The sequence below is a fragment of the Oncorhynchus mykiss genome, chromosome 15, assembly GCF_013265735.2.
Source record: "Oncorhynchus mykiss isolate Arlee chromosome 15, USDA_OmykA_1.1, whole genome shotgun sequence".
NCBI lineage: Eukaryota > Metazoa > Chordata > Actinopteri > Salmoniformes > Salmonidae > Oncorhynchus > Oncorhynchus mykiss.
In genome coordinates, this window is record NC_048579.1 from 25,620,946 (window position 1) to 25,648,190 (window position 27,245).

Genomic DNA, 27,245 nt, shown 5'->3' on the forward strand with positions numbered 1-27,245 from the left:
TAAGTCTCACGAACCAGACCTGGCCTTGCTCAATTTGACCTGGCCCAGTCCATTGTGATTACGCCGAACAATAGGAAAATAAGTTAATAAAAACATTTGTCATTTGAGACAGAGTTACCAAGTAGGGACCAAGTAGTTGGACCCCCGCACGTGCATACACACAAACAAACAGAACTTGATCTAGGTCAGTCAGAAAGCAAGGTAGCACCATGGAAGTAGATAATGGTATGCTACAGAATTCTACAAGAGCGGGGGGGGGGGGGGGGGGGGGGGGGGGTCTAAGATGACATGGAATTGTTTTAAGGTCATACAATGGATCATTTAGCTATTTGATTTGAAATTTTAGGAGCCTTTTAAGTATCCCCAAAAAATAAATAAAGCATGACAAAATATTACACTTGGCCTTTACTACTATAGCCCATATAAACACATAAATGCAATGAATTATACATTCATAAACGGCAAGACAGTACAAAAATAAATCATAAGGAATAAAGTTTTGAAGTGTCTGTCCTATATCAAGGAGATAAGAAAGCTCAGGAATTAAACACATTTAACCCCTTATTTTTGTTGGCACAAAACTACCTCCATTCATTTGTATGGGTTACCTTTAGGACTGGTCCAGCGACACTTCTGGATGTCTCCTGGTTTGACAAACAGCTCTGCAGCTCCGCCACTTTCCACTGCAGATGCTGAAGGGCGACATAGGCGGATGAAGTGGATTGAGACATATCTAGCATGGGCTATGTCTAGCTCAAACTGACAGATTTTGATGGGATTTTTTAATTATGTTATTTAGATAACACACCGGTGCATCAATAGACTTTAGGGGGTTTTAACATCAAGTTATGTAAGACTGAAAAGTTCAAACTATCATGGGGTGAGTTTCCCAAAAACAATCTCCAGTATTTCCAGATTTATATTAAAGTAGCATTCCAGTGTTTCCAGATAATTGATTACAAAGCGAGTGAAGTTTTTCTACCAATTCTTAAAAAAATATGTTAAAAAACAGCTTTAAGCAGGAATGGAGTGGGCGAAAACCAACAAAAAAATAATGAGCAGACAGCTGATTGGCCAGCTCATCATCCTTTATGCGGAAATATATATATATATATATATATATATATATATATATATATATATATATATATATATATATATATATATATATATATATATTATATATTTTTTTTAACTGTCAGAAACACAATTGTGGTGGTTTTGAAGCGTTTATTCTCCAATTCATGCTTTGGCCAAAAATACGAGTATAGGCTGAGTCACGACATTATACGGGTATGAGTTATCAGAATTTAACTTTTAAAATAGATCCACTGGACAATTACTTTAAGGCTGTGTTTACACAGGCAGCCCAATTCCGATCTTTTCCCACTAATTTGACCAATCAGATGAAGCTCTTTTGCCAAATCAGAATTGGACTGCCTGTCTAAGGCTGTCTTCACTTGACATTTACATGCGACTTCGCCCATCAGAATATGAATATCGCATTGAAAAAGACCGGTATAGATGCAAAAGTCGCATTGTGGTCGGATCCGTCTCACCACTTCAAGAGGTGGTCAGAAATGCATGCATGTGTGAATTTCTTCTCATTCTGGACCCAATCAGGCTACCGAAGGTGCAAGCAGTGGGCCACATCAGCACTCCGCCCACAAGTTTCCAGAAAACTTGTGTTTTGGGAGAGAAGCACCTTTTTTTTCATTAAATGTTGAAGGAAATACGTTCCTAGCGTGTAAGAAAGGTGTTTGCTAGCTTCAATTAGCTAGTTGGCCAGCGTTTATTAGAAAAACAATGTTTTGTTTGGCTAGAGTTAAGCTAACCTGTAAGAAATCCCTTTAGCATCGCTAGCTACAGTACCAGTCAAACGTTTGGACACCTACTCATTCAATGGTTTTTACTTTTACTATTTTCTACATTGTATAATAGTGAAGACTGTGGAATCTGTGGACTGTGGAAATAGTGAAAACTGTGGAATCATGTAGTATCTAAAAAAGTGCTAAATCAAAATGTATTTTAATATTTGACATTCTTCAAAGTAGCCATTCTTTGCCTTGACAGCTTTGCACACTTGGCATTCTCTCAACCAGCTTCACCTGGAATGTTTTTTCAACAGTCTTGAAGGAGTTCCCACATATGCGGAGCACTTATTGGCTGCTATTCCTTCACTCTGTGGTCCAACTCATCCCAAACCATCTCAATTGGGTTGAGGTCGGGTGATTATGGAGGCCAGGTCAGCACTCCATCACTCTCCAGCCTGGAGGTGTGTTGGGTCAGTGTCCTGTTGAAAAACAAATGATAGTGGGACTAAGTGCAAACCAGATGGGATGGCGTATCTCTGCAGAATACTGTGTTAGCTATGCTGGTTAAGTGTACCTTTAATTCTAAATAAATCACTGACAGTTTCACCAGCAAAGCATCCCCACATCTCCTCCTCCATGCTTCACGGTGGGAACTACACATGCCGAGATCATCCGCTCACCTACTCTGCGTCTCACAAAGACATGGTAGTTGGAACCAAAAAACACAAATTTGGGCTCATCAGACCAAAGGAAAGAGTTCTACCTGTAATGTTCATTGCTTGTGTTTCTTGGCCCAAGCAAGTCTCTTCTTATTGGTGTCCTTTAGTGGTTTATTTGCAGTAATTCGACCATGAAGGCCTGATTCATACAGTCTTCTCTGAACAGTTGATGTTTCATCATAGCGCGTGATGGTTTTTGTAACTGCACTTGAAGAAACGTTCAAAGTTCTTTGTTTCTCTTTGCTTATTTGAGCTGTTTTTGCCATAATATGGACTTCTGTATACCACCCCTACCTTGTCACAACACAACTGATTGGCTCAAACGCATTAAGGAATGAAATTCCACAAATGAACTTTTAACAAGGCACACCTGTCAATTGAAATGCATTCCAGGTGACTACCTCATTAAGGTGGTTGAGAGAATGCAAAGTGTGCAAAGCTGTCATCAATGCAAAGGGTGGCTACTTTGAAGAATCTCAAATATATGTTGATTTGTTTAACACTTTTTTGGTTAGTACATGATTCCATTTTATAGTTTTGATATCTTCACTATTATTCTACAATGTAGAAAATAGTAAAAATAAAGTAAAACCCTGGAATGAGGTGGTGTGTCCTGTAGCTTGCTGGCTAGTTAGAGGTTAGCTGGCTAATAGGCTACAGCCATCAAGTTGTGTCAGATTTATCCTGTTCCACCGTTTGCAGAATGCATACTGGCATTTGAATATAGCATGGGAAAAGGGAAACTGAACACAATGTGGACACATTTAAATGTAGTTTTAGATGCATGACGTTCTTAATTGCATGATCAGAACTCCATGGTCAAAATACAAAAGCTGAATGAACTGTCAAGTCTAGACATGGCGGGTAAGAGTTAAAAATTGAAGTAGTCCAATGTAATGTCTGAAATGTAATGTCTATGATGAAATTCCAATAACAAGGAATTCAGTCAAAAGGAAAACATAATTTGAGGCAAAAAAAAAGGAGGTACTCCAAACATTGCATATAACTGTTAATCTAGGTGTGGGGATAGTCTACTTCAGGGTTTTCCCAAACTCTGTCCCCGGGACCCAAAGGGGCACACGTTTTGGCTTTTGCCCTAGCACTGTAGCGTTAATGCAAAAACCAAAACGTACACCCCTTGGGGTACCGCAGAATGAGTTTTGGAAACGCTGGTCTACTTGTTCCCAATCACAATGGACATCAAGGCATCAATGTTAATGACAGTGTGATGACTAGAGAGGAAGAGGTGAAGTGAGAGGGTCCCCTCCCGTCAATTCCTCCATGCGGGAATACAGTGATAAGCAGTCTGCCTGCCTTCCCGCTTTTGGAACAACGGCTACCATTGTTAAGGGGCGCAGACAAGACCATCTCGTCATTATGTACAGTACCTCCTTATATATTATGTACAGTACCTCACAACATCACCTTGCCAACCAGGGAAGGTAGAGGAGAAGAGATCGAATCAAATGCTCGCTGTGGTAAACATGAACTTCTGGCGGTTACTGAAGCCAATGTGGCATGTTGACACACGAGTTTGGCTCTAACATTTGAACCGCTTTGGCTATAAGCTATTATTATTCCCCTCTATGATGATCACAAGCCAAGTTAGAAGGGAATGTCACAAAAAACAAAATTTGGCCCCATAAGAATATAGTTGAATAGCAATGTCATAGGAGTGGAAAGGCTGTCCTTATGGCTATGGAGTGGAAAGGCTATCCTTAGAAGGGCTCTGATAAGCCAGATGGTTCTGCTTCGGTTTGCCACAGTGTCGTGCAGTACGCCTGAATTAAAACCCAGACAGTTATATTGGTGCCATAATCTCAGAGTATGAGGTCTAAAGGGGATAAAATGCAACTGAGGTGGTTTGATGAACCATACTCTTCAAGTAACCTTGCTGGAGACTTGACTTGTGTTAGCTTCCTGAATTCATCCCAATGTGCCTTAGCTAAGTGGGCTAACAGTCTTCTGACATGCAGGAGACCTGGTTCGAACCAAGTCAGTCACAAGAGCAAGATTAAATAGGGAGTGGAAAGGCTCGACAGGGCTATTGAACTACACTGCTCAAAAAAATAAAGGGAACACTAAAATAACACATCCTAGATCTGAATGAATGAAATATTCTTATTAAATACTTTTTTCTTTACATAGTTGAATGTGCTAACAACAAAAATCACAAAAATGTATCAATGGAAATCAAATTTATCAACGCATACAGGCTGATCCAACTTTGATGTAATGTCCTTAAAACAAGTCAAAATGAGGCTCAGTAGTGTGTGTGGCCTCCACGTGCCTGTATGACCTCCCTACAACACCTGGGCATGCTCCTGATGAGGTGGCGGATGGTCTCCTGAGGGATCTCCTCCCAGACCTGGACTAAAGCATCCACCAACTCCTGGACAGTCTGTGGTGCAACGTGGTGTTGGTGGATGGAGCGAGATGTGCTCAGTTGGATTCAGGTCTGGGGAACGGACGGGCCAGTCCATAGCATCAATGCCTTCCTCTTGCAGGAACTGCTGACACACTCCAGCCACATGAGGTCTAGCATCGTCTTGCATTAGGAGGAACCCAGGGCCAACCCGCACCAGCATATGGTCTCATAAGGGGTCTGAGGATCTCATCTCGGTACCTAATGGCAGTCAGGCTACCTCTGGCGAGCACATGGAGGGGCTCTGCAGGGCTCTGCAGGGCTCTGGCAGTGCTGGGTTGTTGCCCTCCTACGGCCTCCTCCACGTCTCCTATGCTCTGGACACTACGCTGACAGACACAGAAAACCTTCTTGTCACAGCTCGCATTGATGGTCCATCCTGGATGAGCTGCACTACCTGAGCCACTTGTGTTGGTTGTAGACTCCGTCTCATGCTACCACTAGAGTGAAAGCACCGCCAGCATTCAAAAGTGACCAAAACATCAGCCAGGAAGCATAGGAACTGAGAAGTGGTCTGTGGTTATCACCTGCAGAACCACTCCTTTATTGGGGGTGTCTTGCTAATTGCCTATAATTTCCACCTGTTGCCTATTCCATTTGCACAACAGCATGTGAAATGTATTGTCAATCAGTGTTGCTTCAATCAGTGGACAGTTTGATTTCACAGAAGTGTGATTGACTTGGAGTTACATTGTGTTGTTTAAGTGTTCCCTTTATTTCTTTGAGCAGTGGCAAAAATAACGTTTTTTTTTGTGACCTTCCCTTCTAACGTGGCGTATGAGCATCAGAGGGGAACAGAAAGCCAGAACCTTCTGTTTACTACTTTCCTGGCTGGGCAAAGAACCAGGATGTTGTCCCCGTTTTTGAATCAATTGAGAGAACTGAATCTGAGAAATTGAATACATGAAACATTGATTAACTACACCCACAAATGGAGCAAATGTACCTCTGTGTTCAATAATGTTTTTGGGAAACGTGTCGTTCAGTACAAACCGTCATGCAACGTAACAAAAGTTGAAACAAATTGAACACACGCCGTCAGTAAAAGATGCCTGGTTATTCTTTAAAAGTGCTTTCCTCGCAATATTAAATAAGCATGCCCCATTCAAAACAAATGTAGAACCAGGAACAGATATAGCCTGTGGTTCACTCCAGACCTGACTGTCCTTGACCAGCACAAAAACATCCTGTGGCGTACAGCATTCGCATCAAATAGCCCCCGCGATGCGCAAATATATAGGAACAAATATATACAGGCAGTTAGGAAAGCAAAGGCTAGCTTTTTCAAACAGAAATGTGCATCCTGCAGCACAAACTCCCCAAAATTCTGGGACACTAAAGTCCATGGGAAATAAGAGCACCTCCTCCCAGCTGCCCACTGCACTGAGGCTAGGAAACACTGTCACCACCGATAAATCAAGAATAATTGAGAATATCAATAAGCATTTTTCTACAGATGGCCATGCTTTCCACCCAGCCACCCCTACCCTGGTCAATAGCCCTGCACCCCCCACGGCAACTTGTCCAAGCCTCCCCCATTTCTCCGTTACACAAATCCAGATGGCTGATGTTCTAAGAGAGCTGCAAAATTTGGACCCCTACAAATTAGCAGGGCTAGACAGTCTGGACCCTTGCTTTCTAAAATGATCAACCGAAATTGTTGCAACCCCTATTACTAGCCTGTTCAACCTCTCTTTTGTATCGTCTGAGATCCCCAAAGATTAGAAAGGTGCCGCGGTCATCCCCCTCTTCAGAGGGGGAGACACTCTAGACAAAAACTGCTACAGACCTATATATATATATCCTACCCTGAATTCCACCGTACCTTCTCCGCTATGCAATCTGGTTTCCGAGCTGGTCATGGGTGCAGCTCAGTCACGCTCAAGGTCCAAAATGATATCATAACCGCCATCGATAAGAGACAATACTGTGCAGCTGTATTCATCGACCTGGCCAAGGCTTTCAACTGTCAATCACCACATTCTTATCAGCAGACTCAACAGCCCTGGTTTCTCAAATGACTGCCTCGCCTGGTTCACCAACTACTTCTCAGACAGAGTTCAGTGTGTCAAATCGGAGGGCTTGTTTTCCGGACCTCTGGCAGTCTCTATGGGACTGCCAAAGGGTTCAATTCTCAGGCTGACTCTTTTCTCTGTATACATCAATGATGTCGCTCTTGCTGCTCTCTGATCGCAGACGACACCATCCTGTATACATTTGGCCCTTCTTTGGACACAACCTCCAATGCCATACAACTCTCCTTCCGTGGCCTCCTATTGCTCTTAAATGCAGGTCAAACTAAATGCATGCTCCTCAACCGATCGCTGCCCGCACCTGCACGCCCATCCAGCATCACTAGCCTGGACGGTTCTGACTTAAAATATGTGGACAACTACAAATACCTAGGTGTCTGGTTAGACTGTAAGCTCTCCTTCCAGTCTCACATTAAGCATCTCCAATCCTACCAATCCTTGACTTTGGCAATGTTATTTACTAAATAGCCTCCAACACTCTACTCAGCAAATTGGATGCAGTCCACCACAGTGCCATCCGTTTTGTCACCAAAGCCCCATATACCACCCACCACTGCGACCTGTTGGCTCTCGTTGGCTGGCCCTCGCTTCAAACTCGTCGCCAAACCCACTGGCTCCAGGTCATCTATAAAAGTCTTTGCTAGGTAAAGCCCCGCCTCAGCTCACTGGTCACCATAGCAGCAACATAGCACGCGCTCCAGCAGGTATATTTCACTGGTCACCCCCAAAGCCAACACTTCCTTTGGCCGCCTTTCCTTACAGTTCTCTGCTGCCAATGACTGGAACGAATTGCAAAAATCAGTGAAGCTGGAGATCCATATCTGCCTCACTAACTTTAAGCACCAGCTGTCAGAGCAGCTCACAGATCACTGCACCTGTACATAGCCCATCCAACTACCTCATCCCCATACTGTTTCTTTTTGCTCCTTTGCGCCCCAGTATCTCTACTTGCACATTCATCTTCTGCACATCTATCACTCCAGTGTCTAATTGCTAAATTGTAATTATTTCACCACTATGGCCTATTTATTGCCTTACCTCCCTTATCTTACCTCATTTGCACACACTGTATATATACTTTTTTTTCTCTATTGTGTTATTGACTAGATTTATTCCATGTGTAACTCTGTTTTTTGTGTCGCACTACTTTGCTTGATCTTGGCCAGGTTGCAGTTGTGAATGAGAACTTGTTCTCAACTAGCCTACCTGATTAAATTAAGGTGAAATAAAAATACAATAAAACACCCTGGGTTGCATTAAAGTCACTCAATAGTTGCATGATAAGCCTTGCAGAGTAAACGGTCTATGGAAAATGTAGTTGCAGATGGTGTGCTCTAACTATGGTGGCAGAGATGGTCATCTTTGGTGCATAGCCACAAGTCACCACCCTGTTGTGACATGAATCAGAATCATGTTCAGAGAAACCTTTGGAGGTACTACACAAACTAAATATTCAGGTTTCAAAATGTTCTGTTTCCCTGCCTATTGAACACAACCTAGCTCGCCAAAAAACGTGCACTATTTAAGAAAAAAGTTAATGGAGGACCTTAAAGAGCGACTGACCCTAAAAGCAACTTCTTCTGGGAGTCCCATATGGCTGCGCACAATTGGCCCAGCGTCGTCTGGGTTAGAGGAGGCTTTAGTTGGCTCATCGCGCTCTAGCAACTTCTTGTGGCAGGCCAGGCGCCTGCAAGCTGACTTCGGTCGTCAGTTGAACAGTGTTTCCTCCGACACGGCTGGCTTCTGGGATAAGCGGGCAGGTGTTAAGGAGCGTGGTTTGGCGTTCCATGTTTTGGAGGACGCATGACTCGATCATCGCCTTTCCCCGAGCCTGTTGCAGCGATGAGACAAGATCGCAATTGGATATGACTGAATTGGGGAGAAATTGGGGGGTAAAAAAAAATATGGCCTAGGTAGCATCGATATGAGTCAAACATTTATTCTAGTGTCAAAATATACTTCTAAGTGTATTGGTCCAAAACTGATATTTGCAAGACGATAAAAAATAAATAAAAATGACATGTGTTAATCTTTATTCCGTGACAACAGTTTTCCGTGGGTTGGGTTTATTTTAATGCTGTCCACAAGCCAGCACCCAAGTAATCATCAATTCGGAGCACAGCGCCACACTACCTGATCATAATGCCTATGGGGCTAGTCAGGGACATTTACATTTATTTAACTAGGCAAGTCAGTTAAGAACAAATTCTTATTTACAATGACGGCCTACCCCGGCCAAACCCGGACGACGCTGGGCCAATTGTGTACCGCCCTATGGGACTCCCAATCACAGCCGTATGCGATACAGGATGTGTACATGGGACAATCTCTAATTTTCAATGATTTAAAAACTTCAACTTCTTTTAACTAGGCAAGTCAGTTAAGAATACATTATTTTCAATGACAGCCTAGGAACGGTGGGTTAACTGCCTTGTTCAGGGGCAGAACGACAGATTTTCACCGTGTCAGCTCTGGGGATCCAATTTTGCAACCTTACAGTTAACTAGTTCAACGCAATAACGATCTGCCTCTCTCGTTGCACTCCACAAGGAGACTGCCTGTTACGCGAATGCAGTAAGCCAAGGTAAGTTGCTAGCTAGCATTAAACTGATCTTATAAAAAACAAATCACTAGTTAACTACACATGGTTGATATTACTAAATATTATCTAGCGTGTCCTGCGTTGCATATAATCTGACTGAGCATACAAGTATCTGACTGAGCGGTGGTAGACAGAAGCAGGCGCGTAAACATTCATTCAAACAGCACTTTTGTGCGTTTTGCCAGCAACTCTTCGTTGTGCGTCAAGCATTACACTGTTTATGACTTCAAGCCTATCAACTCCCGAGATGAGGCTGGTGTAACCGAAGTGAATTGGCTAGCTAGTTAGCGCGCGCTAATAGCATTTCAAACGTCACTCGCTATGAGCCTTCTAGTAGTTGTTCCCCTTGCTCTGCATGGGTAACGATGCTTCGATGGTGGCTGTTGTCGTTGTGTTGCTGGTTCAAGCCCAGGGAGGAGCGAGGAGAGGGACGGAAGCTATACTGTTACACTGGCAATACTAAAGTGCCTATAAGAACATCTAATAGTCAAAGGTTAATGAAATACAAATGGTGGAGGGAAATAGTCCTATAATTCCTATAATAACTACAACCTAAAACGTCTTACCTGGGAATATTGAAGACTCATGTTAAAAGGAACCACCAGCTTTCATGTTCTCATGTTCTGAGCAAGGAACTGAAACGTTCGCTTTCTTACATAGCACATATTGCACTTTTATTTTCTTCTCCAACACTTTGTTTTTGCATTATTTAAACCAAATTGAACATGTTTCATTATTTACTTGAGGCTAAATTTATTGTATTTATTGATATTAAGTTAAAATAAGTGTTCGTTCAGTATTGTTGTAATTGTCATTATTACAAATTATTATTATTTTTTTAAAATTATTTTTTAAATGTTTTTATTTTTTTTATTATTATTATTTTTTAAATCGGCCGATTAAATCGGTATCGACTTTTTTGGTCCTCCAATAATCGGTATCGGCGTTGAAAAATCATAATCCGTCGATATCTAGTCCTTACTATTTCCAGTGATAGGCTATCCAAAGTCAAACCAACTTTGCCAAGGTAGCACACCAGCCGGCTGAAGCTAATTGGTGTAAATAATGAAACTGATTCCCCTCACAACAGAGGAGAACAAAGCTTGTTAGTGTGCTTATGTACACGATTTTGAAGTTTTGAAAACTTAAGAGTGTATGCATCAATAGTACACCTGGATTTTTGGTTTCTTTTTAAAATAATTCAGTGCCTAACTAGTCCTGGGCCTAGAAAGAATATACAATAGTGATGAAGGACATGCTCCTACAGAAAGTATGATCAGCTTAGCCTATAATAATAGACTAAACGAGATTTGGCACATCTTACAGTAGCCTACAATTAGAAAAATATAACTCAATTGATTAAACAATTTCAATATGACTGAAATATGTATTCTAATATCTCTCTTACAATATAGTAATCTCGGTTTTCATTTGAAACCTGTTTTGTCATTGCTTCGCTTGTTTGTAGCATTGCACATTTTGTAGACTATTTTTATTCAACTATGAAGTTAACGGCAGTCAGAGAAACACTTTGTGTTTATCTGAGATGGTGTGTAACGTTATGCGGGAGGGCAAAAGATATTCTGACACTTTAGCTGTTCTACAAGTGGTCTGAAGCAGTAGTTAGATACAAGTGTTTTCAAATGGAAGTTAGTAATGATGGTTTTGTGAAACAGCTCTGAGATTTAACGATGCTCCTACGAAATTTCTAACGAACTTAGCCTTAAGATGCTTTTGGGAAACCCAACCCTGGAGGCATGCAGGCTTTTCCCCTCTCATTCAATCAGGTTAATTGGTGTCAAATCATTTCAATTGGAAATGGTCCCTCAGAAGTAGGAAAATGTTCTGGGTTTGGGGCTGTCCAAGATCTCAGTCATAAAATGACCATGGTCTTGTTGGGTATGCTTACATTTAAGTTCTATTCACGTTGAAAAAAAAACATTTATAAAAAAAAAAAAAGAAATCAGCCTACAAAGAGCCAAGCCCAATGTTTTCACCACATTAAGTCTGTGCCATCTCTAACATGTGATCCAGAAGAACTAAAGAGGACGCAGGTTTGAGGAGTGTCAGAGCATAGAGAATCGATTGAGCAACAAGGATTATGGGACTGCCAAATCTGTCCATGAACCACTTGCCACAGTCAGTGCCACTCACCTTTTGTTAAACCAACCAGTTACTTCTGATCCAAGACTAGAATCCCTGGGTACCAGAACCAGGAGTAAGGGGCTTCTATGGGCACAAATAAAATGCAAAAATAGGTGAAATATTTATATACACAAAGCAGTCATCACTGACCCCCTTGTCACTATAAAATGCAGCATCTCTCTCTAATCCTCTTGGCCAAACTTTTCCTTTTCTTCTTGCCGTTTTTCTCTTTACTGTCCTCCATCTTCCTCGCTCGGATCTCTCTCATCAGGTCAAAGAATACCTGCAAAGACGAGAATAAACACAGTCCATCTACAGATATGACACCATGTTACTATGTAACATCCAAGACAACCTTCTCGGCAGTTTGTGACTGCAGAGGAGCTGAGCCCTGGTTGATAGGTGCAACCCATCTGGCTCACCTTGTCGACATTGGCACGGGTTTTGGCAGAGGTCTCCACGTAGCACACGCCCCACTGTTCAGCACGCGCCTTGGCCTCTTCTGCACTGACCTGCCTCCGGTCCTCCAAGTCAGACTTGTTCCCCACCAGGAGGAAGGGTGCACTCTCATCCTCCTTCACCCGCAAGATCTGCTCCCTGCAGAGCAGAGCCATTAGATGACAGTGGAGCTATGACATGTAACAACTATGGGACTATGATATGTAACTACATGGAGTTGTTATGCTGCTCAACCTGAAGTCTGCTGTAGCTGCAAACGACTCTGCCTCAGTGATGGAAAAGACACAGAGGAAGCCCTCCCCACTGCGGAAGTAGTTGTCCCGGATGGCAGCATAGTCCTCTTGTCCCGCAGTGTCCAGGATGTCTATCTGGACCTCCTCCCCATCCAGAACTACCTTTTTCCTATAGCTGTCCGCTTTGGTTGGTTCATAGTCCTCAACAAACTAAGGGGGTAGCATCAGACAATAAATTACTACCAAGTGAGGTCATGCACACAATTGCAAAATTGGGGATATGAGATCAGCCTAGATCAAGGCCGGCCAAAATTATGTTTGGTTTAGACCACCAGAAGGTTCCAGGAATGTATAGATTTTCTTGTCAACTGAATGTGCCGCTTAGTTCATGGAGGTTGCTCATGTAACTGGTTCTGATATCCACCAAAGAGGTTCGTACAAAGAGCGGTTCCTGTTCTTTTCATACAAATTTGGCTTTAACTTTTGAATGGTTGAGACGCTCAGGAACATGCATGTCTCTTTTGGAGGGGGGTCTCTACAGCACTCACCGATGGCGTAGGAGACATAAGGAACTTGAGTCCTGAACATCCCAAAACATTTCACTTACCAATGAAAATAGTTACAGCATTACCATATTCAAGTCATTTGCCATTTTCTAATTAGCCTTAAGAACGTAGAAATATGGCTGCAGTTTGTGCTAAAGTAGTTAAAGGCAATAAAAAGAAAAATGTAATTGTGCGTATATCAGCCTAGAATTTCCACATCGGTGCATCGCTAATGCAAACATTTATAAAATCAGAGAATGTAGAAATGATAATGGACCAATTAAGTCAAAAGTTTAGACAACTCTTTAGGGTTTGTATTTTTACTATTTTCTACATTGTAGAATAAACCTCTGACGAAGGCCGTGAGGCCGATACGTAAGCTTATTAAAGATCAGTGATACTATCAAGAGCAGTGTGCGGTTTCCCATTTCTTTCAGAATAATAGTAAAGACATCAAAATTATGAAATAAAGTGTTAAACAAATCTAAATATACAGTTTAGTTGGAAGTTTACCTTAGCCAAATACAGTTAAACTCAGTTCCACAATTCCTGACAATAGTAGTAAAAATTCCCTGTCTTAGGATCACCACTTTAATTTAAGAACGTGATGTCAGAATAAGATCAAAGATAATAATTTATTTCAGCTTTTATTTATTTCATCACATTCCCAGTGGGTCAGAAGTTTACATACTAATTGAGTCTATTTGGTAGCATTGCCTTTAAATTGTTTAACTTGGGTCAAACGTTTCGGGTAGCCTTCCACAAGCTTCCCACAATAAGTTGGGTGAATTTTGGCCCATTCCTCCTGACAGAGCTGGTGTAACTGAGTCAGGTTTGTAGGCCTCCTTGCTAACAAAAGCTTTTTCAGTTCTGCCCACAAATGTTCTATAGGATTGAGGTCAGGGCTTTGTGATGGCCACTCAAATACCTCAACTTTGTTGTCCTTAAGCCATTGTGCCACGACTTTGGAAGTATGCTTGGGGGTCATTGTCCATTTGGAAGACCCATTTGCAGCCAAGCTTTAACTTCCTGACTGATGTCTTGAGATGTTGCTTCAATATATCCACGTAATTTTCCGTCCTCATGATGCCATCAATTTTGTGAAGTGCACCAGTCCCTCCTGCAGCAAAGCACCCCCACAACATGATGCTGCCACCCCCGTGCTTCCCGGTTGGAATGGTGTTCTTCGGCTTGCAAGCATCCCCTTTTTCCTCCAAACATAACGATGGTCATTATGACCAAACAGTTCTATTTTTGTTTCATCAGACCAGAGGACATTTCTTCAAAAAGTACGATCTTTGTCCCCATGTGCAGTTGCAAACCGCAGCCTGGCTTTTTTATAATCGTTTTGGAGCAGTGGTTTCTTCCTTACTGAGCGGCCTTTCAGGTTATGTAGATTTACTCTGGATATAGATACATTTGTACCGGTTCCTCCAGAATCTTCAAAGTCCTTTGCTGTTCTGGGATTGATTTGCACATTTCGCACCAAAGTACGTTCATCTCTAGGAGACAGAACGTGAATTCTTCCTGAGTGGTATGACGGCTGCGTGGTCCCATGGTGTTTATACTTGCGTACTATTGTTTGTACAGATGAATGTGGTACCTTCAGGCGTTTGCAAATTGCTCCCAAGGATGAACCAGACTTGTAGAAGTCCACTTTTTTCCCCCTGAGGTCTTGGTTGATTTCTTTCGATTTTCCCATGATGGCAAGCAAAGAGGCACCGAGTTTGACGGTAGGCCTTGAAATACATCCACAGGTACACCTCAAATTGACTCAAATGATGTCAATTAGCTGATCAGAAGCTTCTAAAGTCATGACATTCTGGGATTTTCCGAGCTGTTTGAAAGGCAGTCAACTTAGTGAAACTTCTGACCCACTTGAATTGTGATAGTGAATTATAAGTGAAATAATCTGTTTACAATTGTTGGAAAAATTACTTGTGTCATGCACAAAGTAGAAGTCCTAACCGACTTGCCAAAACTATAGTTTGTTAACAAGAAATTTGTGGAGTGGTTGAAAATTGAATTAATGACTCCAACCTAAGTGTATGTAAACTTCCGACTTCAACTGTGTATTTGAGATTCTTCAAAGTAGCCACCCTTTGCCTTGATGACAGCTTTGCACACTCTTGGTATTCTCTCAACCAGCTTCACCTGAAATGCATTTCAGTTAACAGGTGTGCCTCGTTAAAAGTTAATATATTTGAGCCAATCAGTTGTGTTGGTAGGGTTGGTATACAGAAGATAACCCTATTTGGTAAAAGACCAAGTCCATATTATGGCAAGAACAGCTCAAATAAGCAAAGAGAAACGACAGTCCATTACTAAGACATGAAGGCCAGTCAATACGGAACATTTCAAGAACTTTGCCACTGTATTTGAAGACTTTCAAAAACCATTAAGCGCTATGATGAAACTAGCTCTCATGGGGACCACCACAGGAAAGGAAGAACGAGTTACTTCTAAAGCAGAGTATAACTTCAATAGAGTTACCAGCCTCAGAAAAAGCAGACCAACTCAAATGCTTCATAGGACCGGCCTCCTGGTTAGAATTTCGGAGGTGTGCACACCACCCACCGCTTCAAAGTATATTACTCGCCAATGTCCAGTCTCTAGACAACAAGGTAGACAAAATTAGGGCAAATGTTGCTTTCCAGAGACATCCTGGATTGTAACATACTGTTTCACGGAAACATGGTTCTCTCAGGAAATGTTGTCAGAGTTGGTACAGCCACCGGGATACTTTATGCATCACACCAATAGAAATAAACATCTTTGGGAAGGAGGGCGGGGGTGTATGCTTCATTATTAATGAGTCATGGTGTAATCGTAACATACAGAAACTTGAGTCCTTTTGTTCACATGACCTAGAACTCCTCAAATGCCTACCATATAATCTCCCAAGAGAATTCTCGTCGTTTGTCATAGCCATGTATATCCCCCCCCCCCCTCAAGCAGATACCACAACGGCCCTCAAGAAACTTCACTGGACTTTATGCAAACTGGAAACCATATCTCCTGAAGCTGCATTTATTGTAGCTGGGTATTTTAACAAAGCAAATTTGACAACAAGGCACTCGTGCAGGCAATAAACTAGATCATTGCTACTGTAACTACCGTGATGCATACAAGGCCCTTCGGCAAATCTGACCACTACTCCATTTTGATCCTCACATCCTATAAGCAGAAACTCAAAACAGGATGTACCCATGACGAGAACTATTCAACACTGGTCTGCCCAATAGGAATCCACACTTCAAGACTGTTTTTGATCACGCGGACTGGGAAATGTTCCGGGCAGCCTCAGAGACTAATATCGATTTATACGCTGATTTGGTGAGTGAGTTTAAGGAAATGCATTGGAGATGTTGTACCCACTGTCACTATTAAAACCTACCCTAACCTGAAACTGGATAGATGGCAGAATTCCAGCAAAACTGAAAGCACAAACCACCACATTTAAATCAGGGAAAGATGACTGTGAATATGGTTGAATACAAAGTGTAGTGTTCCCCTCTGCAAGGCAATCAAACAAGCGAAACATCAGTATAGAGACAACGTGGAGTTGCAATTAAAATGGCTCAAACATGAGACGTATGTGGCAGAGTCTACAGGCAATCACGGCCTACAAAACAAAAAAAAACAGCCAGGTCCTGGACACTGACATCTGGCTTCTAAACTAACACCTTCTTTGAGGATAACAGTGCCACCGACGAGGGCCGCCACCAAGGACTGCGGGCCCTCCCTCACCATGGCCCGAAGCGAGTAAGACATTAAACGCGTTAACCCTCACAAAGCTGCCGGCCCAGATGGCATCCCTAGCCGCGTCCTCAGAGTAAGCGCAGGCCAACTGGCTGATGTGTTTACGGACATATTCAATCTCCCTATCCCAGTGTGCTGTCCCCACATGATTCAACATGGCCACCATTGTTTCTGTACCCAAGAAGGCAAAGGTAATTGAACTAAATTACTATTGCCCCATAGCACTCGCTTCGGTCTTAATGAAGTGCTTTGAGAGACTAGTCAAGGATCATATAGCGCCACCTTACCTGCCACCCACTTCAAATTTCATACCGCCCCAATATGTCCACAGACGATGCAATCGCTATCACACTGCCCTATACCATCTGGACAAGAGGAATACCTATGTAAGAATGCGGTTCATTGACTACAGCTCAGCATTCAACACAATAGTACCCTCCAAGCTGATCATTAAGCTTGAAGTCCTGGGTCTCAACCCCGCCCTGTGCAATTGGGTCCTGGACTTAGGTAGGAAACATCTCCACTTCGCTGATCCTCAACACTGGGGCCACACAAGAGTGCGTGCTCAGCCCCCTATTGTACTCCCTGTTCACCCACGACTGCGTGGCAATGCACGCCTACAACTCAATCATCAAGTTTGCAGACGACACTACAGTGGTAATAACAACGAGAGCCTACAGGGAGGAGGTGAGGGCACTCGGAGTGTGGTGTCAGGAAAACAACCTCATCAACAAAACTAAAAAGGAGATGATCGTGGACTTCAGGAAAGAGTAGAGGGAGCACCCCCATTTCCACATCGATGGGACAGCAGTGGAAAAACGTGGAAAGTTAAGTTCCTCGGTGTACACATCAGGGACGAACTGAAATGGTCCACCCACACAGACAGTGTGGTAGAGATGAAACAGTATGAAAATTTCTCATCACGATTATAGTGACCAAAATTATCACAGTTATTAGTATTTTTATTTTCACCTTTATTTAACCAGGTAGGCCAGTTGAGAACAAGTTCTCATTTACAACTGCGACCTGGCCAAGATTGAGCAAAGCAGTGCGACACAAACAGTTACATGGAATAAACAAACAGTCAATAACAATAGAAAAAAAAGTTTATATACAACGTGTGCAAATGGCTTGAGGTAGTAAGGCAATAAATAGGCCATAGCAGCGAAGTAATTACAATTGAGCAAATTAACACTGGAGTGATAGATGTGCAGATGATGAAATGCAAGTAGAAATACAAAAGAGCAAAAAAGTTAAAAACAATATAGGGATGAGGTAGGTAAATTGGATGGGCTTTTTACAGATGGGCTGTATACAGCCACAGCGATCAGTTAGCTAATGTTTAAGGTTAGTGAGGGAGATAGAAGTCTCCAACTTCTGTGATTTTTGCAATTCGTTCCAGTCATTGGCAGCAGAGAACTGGAAGGAAAAGGTGGCCAAAGTAGGTGTTGACTTTGGGGATGACCAGTGAGATATACCTGCTGGAGCACGTGCTACGGGTGGGTGTTGTGATCGTGACCAGTGAGCTGAGATAAGGCGGAGCTTTACCTAGCAAAGACTTATAGATGACCTGGAGCCAGTGGGTCTGGCGACGAATATGCAGCGAGGGCCAGCCGACGAGAGCATACAGGTCGCAATGGTGGGTAGTATATGGGGCTGTTAGGAATATTATGAATAAATAACTTAACAATATTCTCAATTTAAATGGAACTGTAACTAAGTAAACTTATACTCTGTTTTATTATATCTGATTAACAATATGAGTTCATAAGAAGGGATTGTGTGACACAGACAAGGAGTAATTAAATATAACGAACACCATTCCATACTAGTCTGGAGAGGAGTGGGTTAAGTAAGCAGATAGGGTCGTTAACCTATGGTTGAACCGACGAAACTGAACTCTGGGGTGTTTTAGATAAGGCAGTGAGTGCATTCCTGGGTTCTCTGTTAATTAGAACTGTCGTCTAAGTGGTGATCGATAATGGTGAGGGGTCAAAAGTTAATTCAGTTATGTTGTGTGACCTGTGAGTGTGTTAGTGAGTTGGAATGAACTTTTAAACTCACTTAATTCTAGGTCGGGAGGAGGAGATTCATTCTAGAAGCAATGAAATGTTATTGTATATAAACTGTTGCTCGTGGTAACGCGCTCCGAGAAGAAATTCTGTTACCTATTATTGATAAGACTGGTCTCCGTCTATTTTATGCAAACAAGAATCTTACAAATTCTCATAAAATAGATTAAGGGAATTCAATTAATGAAAACATATTGGAATAATTAAATTACAGTAACAGGGGCTTTGGTGACAAAACGGATGGCACTGATACAGACTACATCCAATTTGCTGAGTAGAGTGTTGGAGGCTATTTTGTAAATGACATCGAAGTCGAAGATATGTTTGGCGGCTTGAGTGGAGGCGGCTTTGTTACGAAATAGGAAGCCGATTCTAGATTTCATTTTGGATGGAGATGTTTAATAGAGTCTGAAAGGAGAGTTTACACTAGCCAGACACCTAGGTATTTGTAGTTGTCCACATATTCTAAGTAAGAACCGTCCAGAGTAGCAATGCTAGTCGGGCGGGCGGGTGCGGGCAGCAATTGGTTGAAAAGCATGAATTGAGTTTTAGTAGCGTTTAAGAGCAGTTGGAGGCCACGGAAGGAGTGTTGTATGGCATTGAAGCTTGTTTGTTGGTTTGTTACAGTGTCCAAAGAAGGGCCAGATGTATACAGAATGGTGCCGTCTGCATAGAGGTGGATCAGGGAACCTCCCGCAGCAAGAGCGACATCATTGAGGCTGAAGAAATTTGGCTTGCCATCTAAAACCCACAAACTTTTACAGATGAACAATTGACAGCATACTGTCGGGCTGTATCACCGCCTGGCACGGCAACTACACCTCCCACAACCGCCAGGCTCTCCAGAGGGTGGTGCGGTCTGCATAACGCATCACCGGGGGCAAACTACCTGCCCTCCATGACACCTACAGCACCCAATTACAAGGAAGGCCAAAAAGATCAAGGAAAACAACCACCCAAGCCACTGCCTGTTCACCCCGCTACCATCCAGAAGGCGAGGTCAGTACGGGAGCATCAAAGCTGGGACTGAGAGACTAACAGCCATCACTAACAGAGAGGCTGCTGCCTACAGACTTGAAATCATGACCACTTTACTAAATGGATTTCTAGTCACTTTAATAATGCCGCTTTAATAATGTTTACACATCTTGTATTACTCATATCATATGTAAACTACCATTTTTTTTAAAATGCTTCTTTAAAAAACAAGGACATTTAAATGACCCCAAACCTTCGCCCATTAAAATAACACCAAATTGATAATAAATACAGTGTAGTCATTGCTAAGGTTTAAATGACTACAGTAGCTGGAAATGGCAGATTTATGGAATATCTACATATGCGTACCGAGGCCCATTATCAGCTACCATCACTCCTGTGTCACAATGGCATGTTGTATTAGCTAATCCAAGTTTATCATTTTAAAAGGCTTATTGATCATTAGAAAGCCCTTTTGCAATTATGTTAGCACAGCTGAAAACTGTTGTTCTGATTAAAGAAGCAATAAAACTGGCCTTTAGACTAGTTGAGCATCTGGAGCATCAGCATTTGTGGGTTCGATGACAGGCTCAAAATGGCCAGAAACAAAGTCCTTTCTTCTGAAACTCGTCAGCCTATTCCAAGTGAGAAATTGCCAAGAAACTGAAGATCGCGTACAACGCTGTGTACTACTCCATTTCAGAGAACAGCGCAAACTGGCTCTAACCAGAATAGAAAGAGTGGAAGGCCCCTGAGCACAACTGAGCAAGAGGACAAGTACATGAGCGTGTCTAGTTTGAGAAACAAACACCTCACAAGTAATCAACTGACAGCTTTATTAAATAGTACCAGCAAAACCCCAGTCTCAAGGTCAACAGTGAAGAGACAACTCTGGGATGGATGCTGGCCTTCTAGGCAGAGTTGCAAAGAAAAAGCCATCTCTCAGACTGGCCAATAAAAAGAAAAGACTAAGATGGGCAAAAGAACAGACACTGGACAGAGGAAGATTGGAAAAAAGTGTTATGGACAGACTAATCTAAGTTTGAGATGTTCAGGTCAAAGAAAAAATAAAGATGCTGAAGTGCTTGACGCCATCTGTCAAGCATGGTGGAGGCAATGTGATGGTCTGGGGGTGCTTTGGTGGTGGTAAAGTGGGAGATTTGTACAGGGTAAAAGGGATCTTAAAAGGAGGAAGACCATCACCCACTTTGCAATGCCATACACTATGGACGGCACATAATTGGAGCCAATTTCCTGCTACAACACGACAATTACCAAAAGCACAGCTCCAAACTATGCAAGAACTATTTAGGGAAGAAGCAGTCAGCTGGTATTCTGTCTATAATGTAAAGGCAAGCACAGTCACCTGATCTCAACCCTACTGAGCTGTTGTGGGAGCAGCTTGACCATATGGTCTGGAAGAAGTGCCCATCAAGCCAATCCAACTTGTGGGAGGCGATTCAGGATGCATGGGGTGAAATCTCTTCAGATTGCCTCATCAAATTGACAACTAGAATGCCAAAGGTCTGCAAAGCTGTAATTGCTGCAAATGGAGGATTCTTTGACAAAAGCAAAGTTGAGACAATTATTTCAATTAAAAATCATTATTTATAACCTTGTCAACATCTTGACTATATTCCCTACTCATTTCATCTGTTTTCATGGAAAACCAGGACATTGCTATGTGACCCCAAACTTTTGAACAGTAGTGTATATACTGTATTTTATACCATCTTAAGATAAAATACAGTATATACACTACCGTTCAAAACACTACCGTAAATATACACACACATACTTATTCAATCCCTTTACTTAGATGTGTATATTAGGTGGTTGGAATTGTTAGATATTACTGTACTGTCGGAACTAGAAGCACAAGCATTTCACTACACTCGTAATAACATCTGCTAACCATGTGTATGTGACCAATAACATTTGATTTGAAGTAACAAGCACATCAACTGTTCAGAGGAGACTGCATGAATCAGGCCTTCATGGAATGCTGTTGTAGCTAGCTGGTTGAGTCTACCTTGAATTTTGAATAAAATCACAGCGTGTCACCAGAAAAGCACCCCCACACCATCACAGCTCCATGTTTCACAGAGGGAAACACACATGCAGAGATCATCCGTTCACCTACTCTGCGCCTCACAAAGACACGGCGGTTGGAACCAAAAATCACAAATTTGTACTCATCAGACCCAAAACATTTCCACTGGTCTAAATGTCCATTGCTCGTGTTTCTTGGCCCAAGCAAGTCTCTTCTTATTGGTGTCCTTTAGTAGTGGTTTCTTTGCAGAAATCCAACCATAAAGGCCTGATTCATGCAGTCTCCTCTGAAAAGTTGATGTTGAGATGTGTCTGTTACTTGAACTCTGTGAAGCATTTATTTGAGCTGCAATCTGAGGTGCAGTTAATAAAATTTACTTAACCTCTGCAGCAGAGGTAACTCTGGGTCTTCCTTTCCTGTGGCAGTCCTCATAAGAGCCAGTTTCATCATGGAGCTTGATGGTTTTTGCGACTGCACTTGAAGAAACTTTAAGTTATTGAAATTTACCAGATTGACTGACCTTCATGTCTTAAAGTAATGATGGACTGTCATTTCTCTTTGCTTATTTGAGTTTTTCTTGTCATATTGGTCTTTTACCAAATAGGGCTATCTTCTGTATACACCCCCTCTATATACATCTTGTCACAACAACTGATTGGCTCAAACGCATTAAGGAAAGAAAATCCACAAATGAACTAGGCACACCTGTTAATTGAAATACATTGAATGAAGGTGAATAACTCATGAAGCTGGTTGAGAGAATGCCAAGTGTGTGCAAAGATGTCATCAATGCAAAGGCTGGCTACTTTGAAGAAAAATATATTTTGATTTGTTTAACACGTTTTTGGTTACTACATGAATCCATATGTGTTATTTCATAGATTTTATGTCTTCATTAGTATTCTACAATGTAGAAAATAGAAAAATAAAAAACCCTTGAACGAGAAGGTGTGTCCAAACCTTTGACTGGTAGTGTGTATGTATTTTCAATTTTTTTGGCCCTCGAGCCAAAACGTTTAGCCATCTCTGGCCTCGAAAGTTGGATGTAGGCCATAAACATCTTATCCAGAAGAAAAGTAGGCCTTCCAAAACAGCCAACACAACTTCTGACAAATATTGTTTCTTACCTCGTCATACATGAACTGCAGAGTGAGGGCTGACTTCCCCACTCCACCACTGCCCACCATGATCACTTTGTGGAGGGCCAGAGAGTTCTGCCCTTTGGGCTTTGCTGTTGCCATGGTGGTTCACTTCAAGTAAAGAGGGTTTAAGGAGAGCAAGAGGTTCGGGAAGAAACCAGGAGGGGAAAAGGGAGGATCTGAGGGTAAGCCAGATAGATAGGACAGCAACCTCCAACTGCAACTTGAGGCAGATTGAGCTTGTCCCCTAAAATGACAAAATAAATAAAAACAAGACATATCATGATTTGCAGTACATCAAATACATTATTCACACTGCTGCATTGTACACTACCGCCACAAGGGAGTGCTCCCACAAGGAAGTGCTCCCTCACAGCAGTTTAAACAACTTGGCTGGATCAGTGAAACTGAGAATTTAGAAATGACTTAAGAGAAATACAGTGCATTCGATAAGTATTCAGACCGTTTTTCCACACGTTGTTACGTTACAGCCTTTCTAAAATTGCTTAAACATTTTTGTCCCTTCAATCTACACACAATACCCCATAATAACAATGCAAAACCAGGTTTTTATTATTTGCACATTTATAAAAATGAAACAGAAATACCTTATTTACATATGAATTCAGACCCGTTGCTATGAGACTAGAAATTGAGCAACGGTGCATCCTGTATCCATTGATCATCCTTGAGATGTTTCTACAACTTCATTGGAGTCCACCTGTGGTAAATTCAATTGATTGGACATGATTTGGAAAGGCACACACCTGTCTATATAAAAAGGTCCCACAGTTGACAGTGCATGTCAGAGCAAAAACCAAGCCATGGGGTTTGAAGGAATTGTGCGTAGAGCTCTGAGACAGGATTGTGTCGAGGCACAGATCTGTGGAAGTGTACCAAAACATTTCTACAGTATTGAAGGTCCCAAACACAGTGGCCTCCATCATTCTTAAACAGAAGTTTGGAACCACCAAGACTCTTCCTAGAGCTGGCTGCCGGGTCAAACTGAGCAATTGAGGGAGAAGGGCCTTGGTCAGGGAGGTGACCAAGAACCTGATGGTCACTGACAGACCTCATGAGTTCCTCTGTGGAGATGAGAGCATTTCAGAAGGACAACCATCTCTGCACCAATCAAGCCTTTATGGTAGAGTGGCCAGAAGTTAGCCACTCCTCAGTAAAAAGGCACATGACAGCCCACTTGGAGTTTGTCAAAAAGGCACCTAAAGGACTCTCAGACCTTGAGAAACAACATTCTCTGGTCTGATGAAACCAAGATTGAACTCATTGGCCTCAATGCCAAGCATCACGTCTGGAGGAAACCTGGCACCATCCCTACGGTGAAGCATGGTTGTGGCAGCATCATGCTGTGGGGAAGTTTTTCGAGGGCTGGGAGACTAGTCCGGATTGAGGGAAAGATGAACGGAGCCAAGTAAAGAGAGTTCCTTGATGAAAACCTGCTCCAGAGCACTCAGGACCTCAGACTGGGGTGAAGGTTCTCCTTCCAACTGGACAATGCAGGAGTGACTTCAGGACAAGTCTCTGAATGTCCTTGAGTGGCCCAGCCTGAACCCGGACTTGAACCCGATTGAACATCTCTGGGAAGACCTGAAAATAGCTGTGCAGTGACACTCCCCATCCAACCTGAGCTTGAGTGGATCTGCAGAGACTTATGGGAGAAACTCCCCAAATACAGGTGTGCCAAGCTGGTAGCATCATACCCAAGACGAGTCGAGGCTGTAACCTCTGCTAAAGGTGCTTTAAAGTACTGAGTAAAGGGTCCAAATATTTATGTAAAATGTCCTACCTCGTACATTTTTGGTGCAAATGTATTAAAATTATCTAAAAACCTGTTTTTGCTTTGTCATTATGAGGTATTGTGTGTAGATTTGGGGGGGGGGGGTACTATTTAATCAATTGTAAAATAACGCTGTAACGTAACAAAATGTGGTAAGTCAAGAGGTCTGAATACATCCCGAATTCACTGTATGTCCTAATTCCAAACAAGGATTGGTTAGCATTCAGTCCATTCAAAATAAGAAATCGGACGCTGTAAGGGAAGCGAGGGAGAGACAATGTGTCAGGGAAATAAGGGTATTAGCTAGGCTACAGTGGAATTGTAAGTGAAATGAAGTGCTGTATGGTGTTTTTGACTAGGAAACCATCGTAGATAGCCAGTTCATGTTAGCTAGTTTTGCTGACGCTAAGCAAGCTAGCGTTACCTGGCTAAGCTAGTTACTGTAGTTAGCTACATAAAACTAGCTAGTTTCACATACTAAAACAACGAGGTGTACTGTAGCTAACTAGCTAACGTGATGTGCAAAACGACAAACTCAAGCTAGCTGGCTAGCTACTTAAGCCAGATGACTAACGTCAGTTAACTTGTTCTTCGAAGTGCGGTAGAAGGTTGGGCTTAGCTAGCATGTATTGGAAATAACCTTACCTTGGGACACTATGGGCGATACAGGCTACAAAAATGACAGCTGCAAGCTGGTTTGAAGAAATCGTTTACTTCCCCTCTTCTCGCGATCCTAGCAACAAGAGAAGAGCTTGTCAAATCTTCTTTGTTACCTACTTCTTCTTCTATGATATCATGGCGGTCCGCAATCAATCGTTTAAGTCATGCCGCCACCTACTGTGCTGGAATGTAAGATTAATCATGAGCTGCCCAATTCTGTACAACCATGAAAATAAAAATAAAAACCAAATAATTCCTTAACTTCTACCACACCCTCCCACCTCCCATTAAACACTCCACCCGTAGGATTGTAAAGCATGTCAACAACCATTTCAACAGGAACATCTGTTACTCCCAATATTTATTTAGCTGTGTCTGCAATAACCTTCAACCTGGAATTTCTGCTTTCCAAAACCCAAATCGTATTGAAAACCTTACCAATAAAAGCTATGAACTCAACTTTATTCATTATCAAAGTGTCCTTTGACACTGCACATTCATGAGCACAAGATTTCTGAACAAGCCTCGGAGCTCCATAAACCCACACTGTAGTTCTACCAATCTGTTTTACGGCCTCTGCATACGATACCTCATGACTGATCTTATATCTCTGAGCCTCTCTCTGTACCTGGCATCCACCAAATGCTGCACTGTGTTCTCCCCCACAATTACAGCCCTGAACCTTCACATTGCTTCCACAGTCACCGTAATCATGTTCCCCTCCACACTTGGCACATCTGTTCCATCTGTTACATTGAGCAGCTACATGTCCCATTCTTTGGCATTTAAAACACTGCAGTGCATATGGGACAAATTCTCTAACATTGAAACCAAGGAGTCCTATCTGTACTTTTCTCAGCAAGACTTTCTCAAACCTCAGCATCACTGATAAGCTTTCACATCTTTGACCCTCTTTCCTACTGATCAACCTTTTGGCCTCAATCACTCTGCCGCAGTGATGGCTCCCCTCAATCTAGCATAAGCACCAGGGACATGGCTTTTAAACGTCATCCCATTAAGTGTTTCCATCTCTAAAATATTCTCTTGCTGTGCTTGGCTACCAATGAACCAAGCTAATTTCACTTCACCTACCTCTTTCTCTACGGCATTAGTTAGATGGACAGAGTGTGAGCCCCTGTGGTCTCATCAAACACCATGACAACTTTCCACTCCGACACCTCATTAATCTTGCTTCCTAACTTGGCCCTCTTTATGCTTTTTTAACTAGACGCTCAACTGCTTTCTGTATCTTGATCCCTCTTCTTCCTGGCTTTCCACTTTGGACCATTCCGGTCCTTGACCCTCATCCTCCTGCTCCATACCATCCGTACAGACACCCATATTGTTCGCATTCCAGAACAGCTGTTGCTTCACCACCTTTTCCTCCATTCCATCCGTGCTACTCGCCACCATTTCCCATTCCCCGAACTATGGTTCAACTCTACACGCTTCACCAATCCGACCACCTCTTCTTTGGTATAATAGCGTACGCCACAATTATAGGTGCATTCCGCCACCTACTGTACAAGTGGATAATAAAGATCCCAAAAAGGAAACAATGCAGGGTAAAGATCAAATAAATATATAACAATTCCATACAATATGAATCTGCTTGCTTTTCTGTTATAATCAAGTCCATACACAGGCTCAGAAGGATCCTGTGAGGGCGGGACATTTTCTGGCGACAGTAGTCCTTGCAGTGCTTCTGCCGGGAAGTCTTGGAGGCCCAAAAACTTCTTAGCTGCAGCTATAATGATGTCCAGCTGCTCGGGCTTCTTGGACATTTGTGCAGTACGATTAATAACTGAGGC

General features: G+C 42.4%; 1 protein-coding gene across 11 annotated transcripts; it reads right to left on the reverse strand.

Moving 5' to 3' along the window:
* Positions 1–296: 296 nt before the first annotated feature.
* On the reverse strand, positions 297–25,570 carry ralaa (v-ral simian leukemia viral oncogene homolog Aa (ras related)). Of its 11 annotated transcripts, XR_005036072.1 has the most exons (8): positions 25,420–25,570; positions 22,968–23,226; positions 12,432–12,640; positions 12,161–12,335; positions 11,958–12,021; positions 11,748–11,822; positions 609–683; positions 297–513 (listed from the first exon to the last, which is right to left on the reverse strand). XR_005036072.1 is itself a non-coding variant. In XM_021562826.2 (7 exons), exons 2-6 carry the CDS (start codon positions 23,079–23,081, stop codon positions 11,767–11,769), a joined length of 618 nt encoding a protein of 205 aa, XP_021418501.1. In that variant the 5' UTR covers positions 23,082–23,226; positions 25,420–25,570; the 3' UTR covers positions 297–683; positions 11,748–11,766. The 11 variants fall into 11 exon arrangements, 5 of the variants coding, with proteins under 5 accessions (XP_021418501.1, XP_036800031.1, XP_021418500.1 ...); XR_005036070.1 differs by having other exon boundaries at positions 11,748–12,021; XR_005036071.1 differs by having other exon boundaries at positions 609–692; positions 11,748–12,021.
* Positions 25,571–27,245: the final 1,675 nt, after the last annotated feature.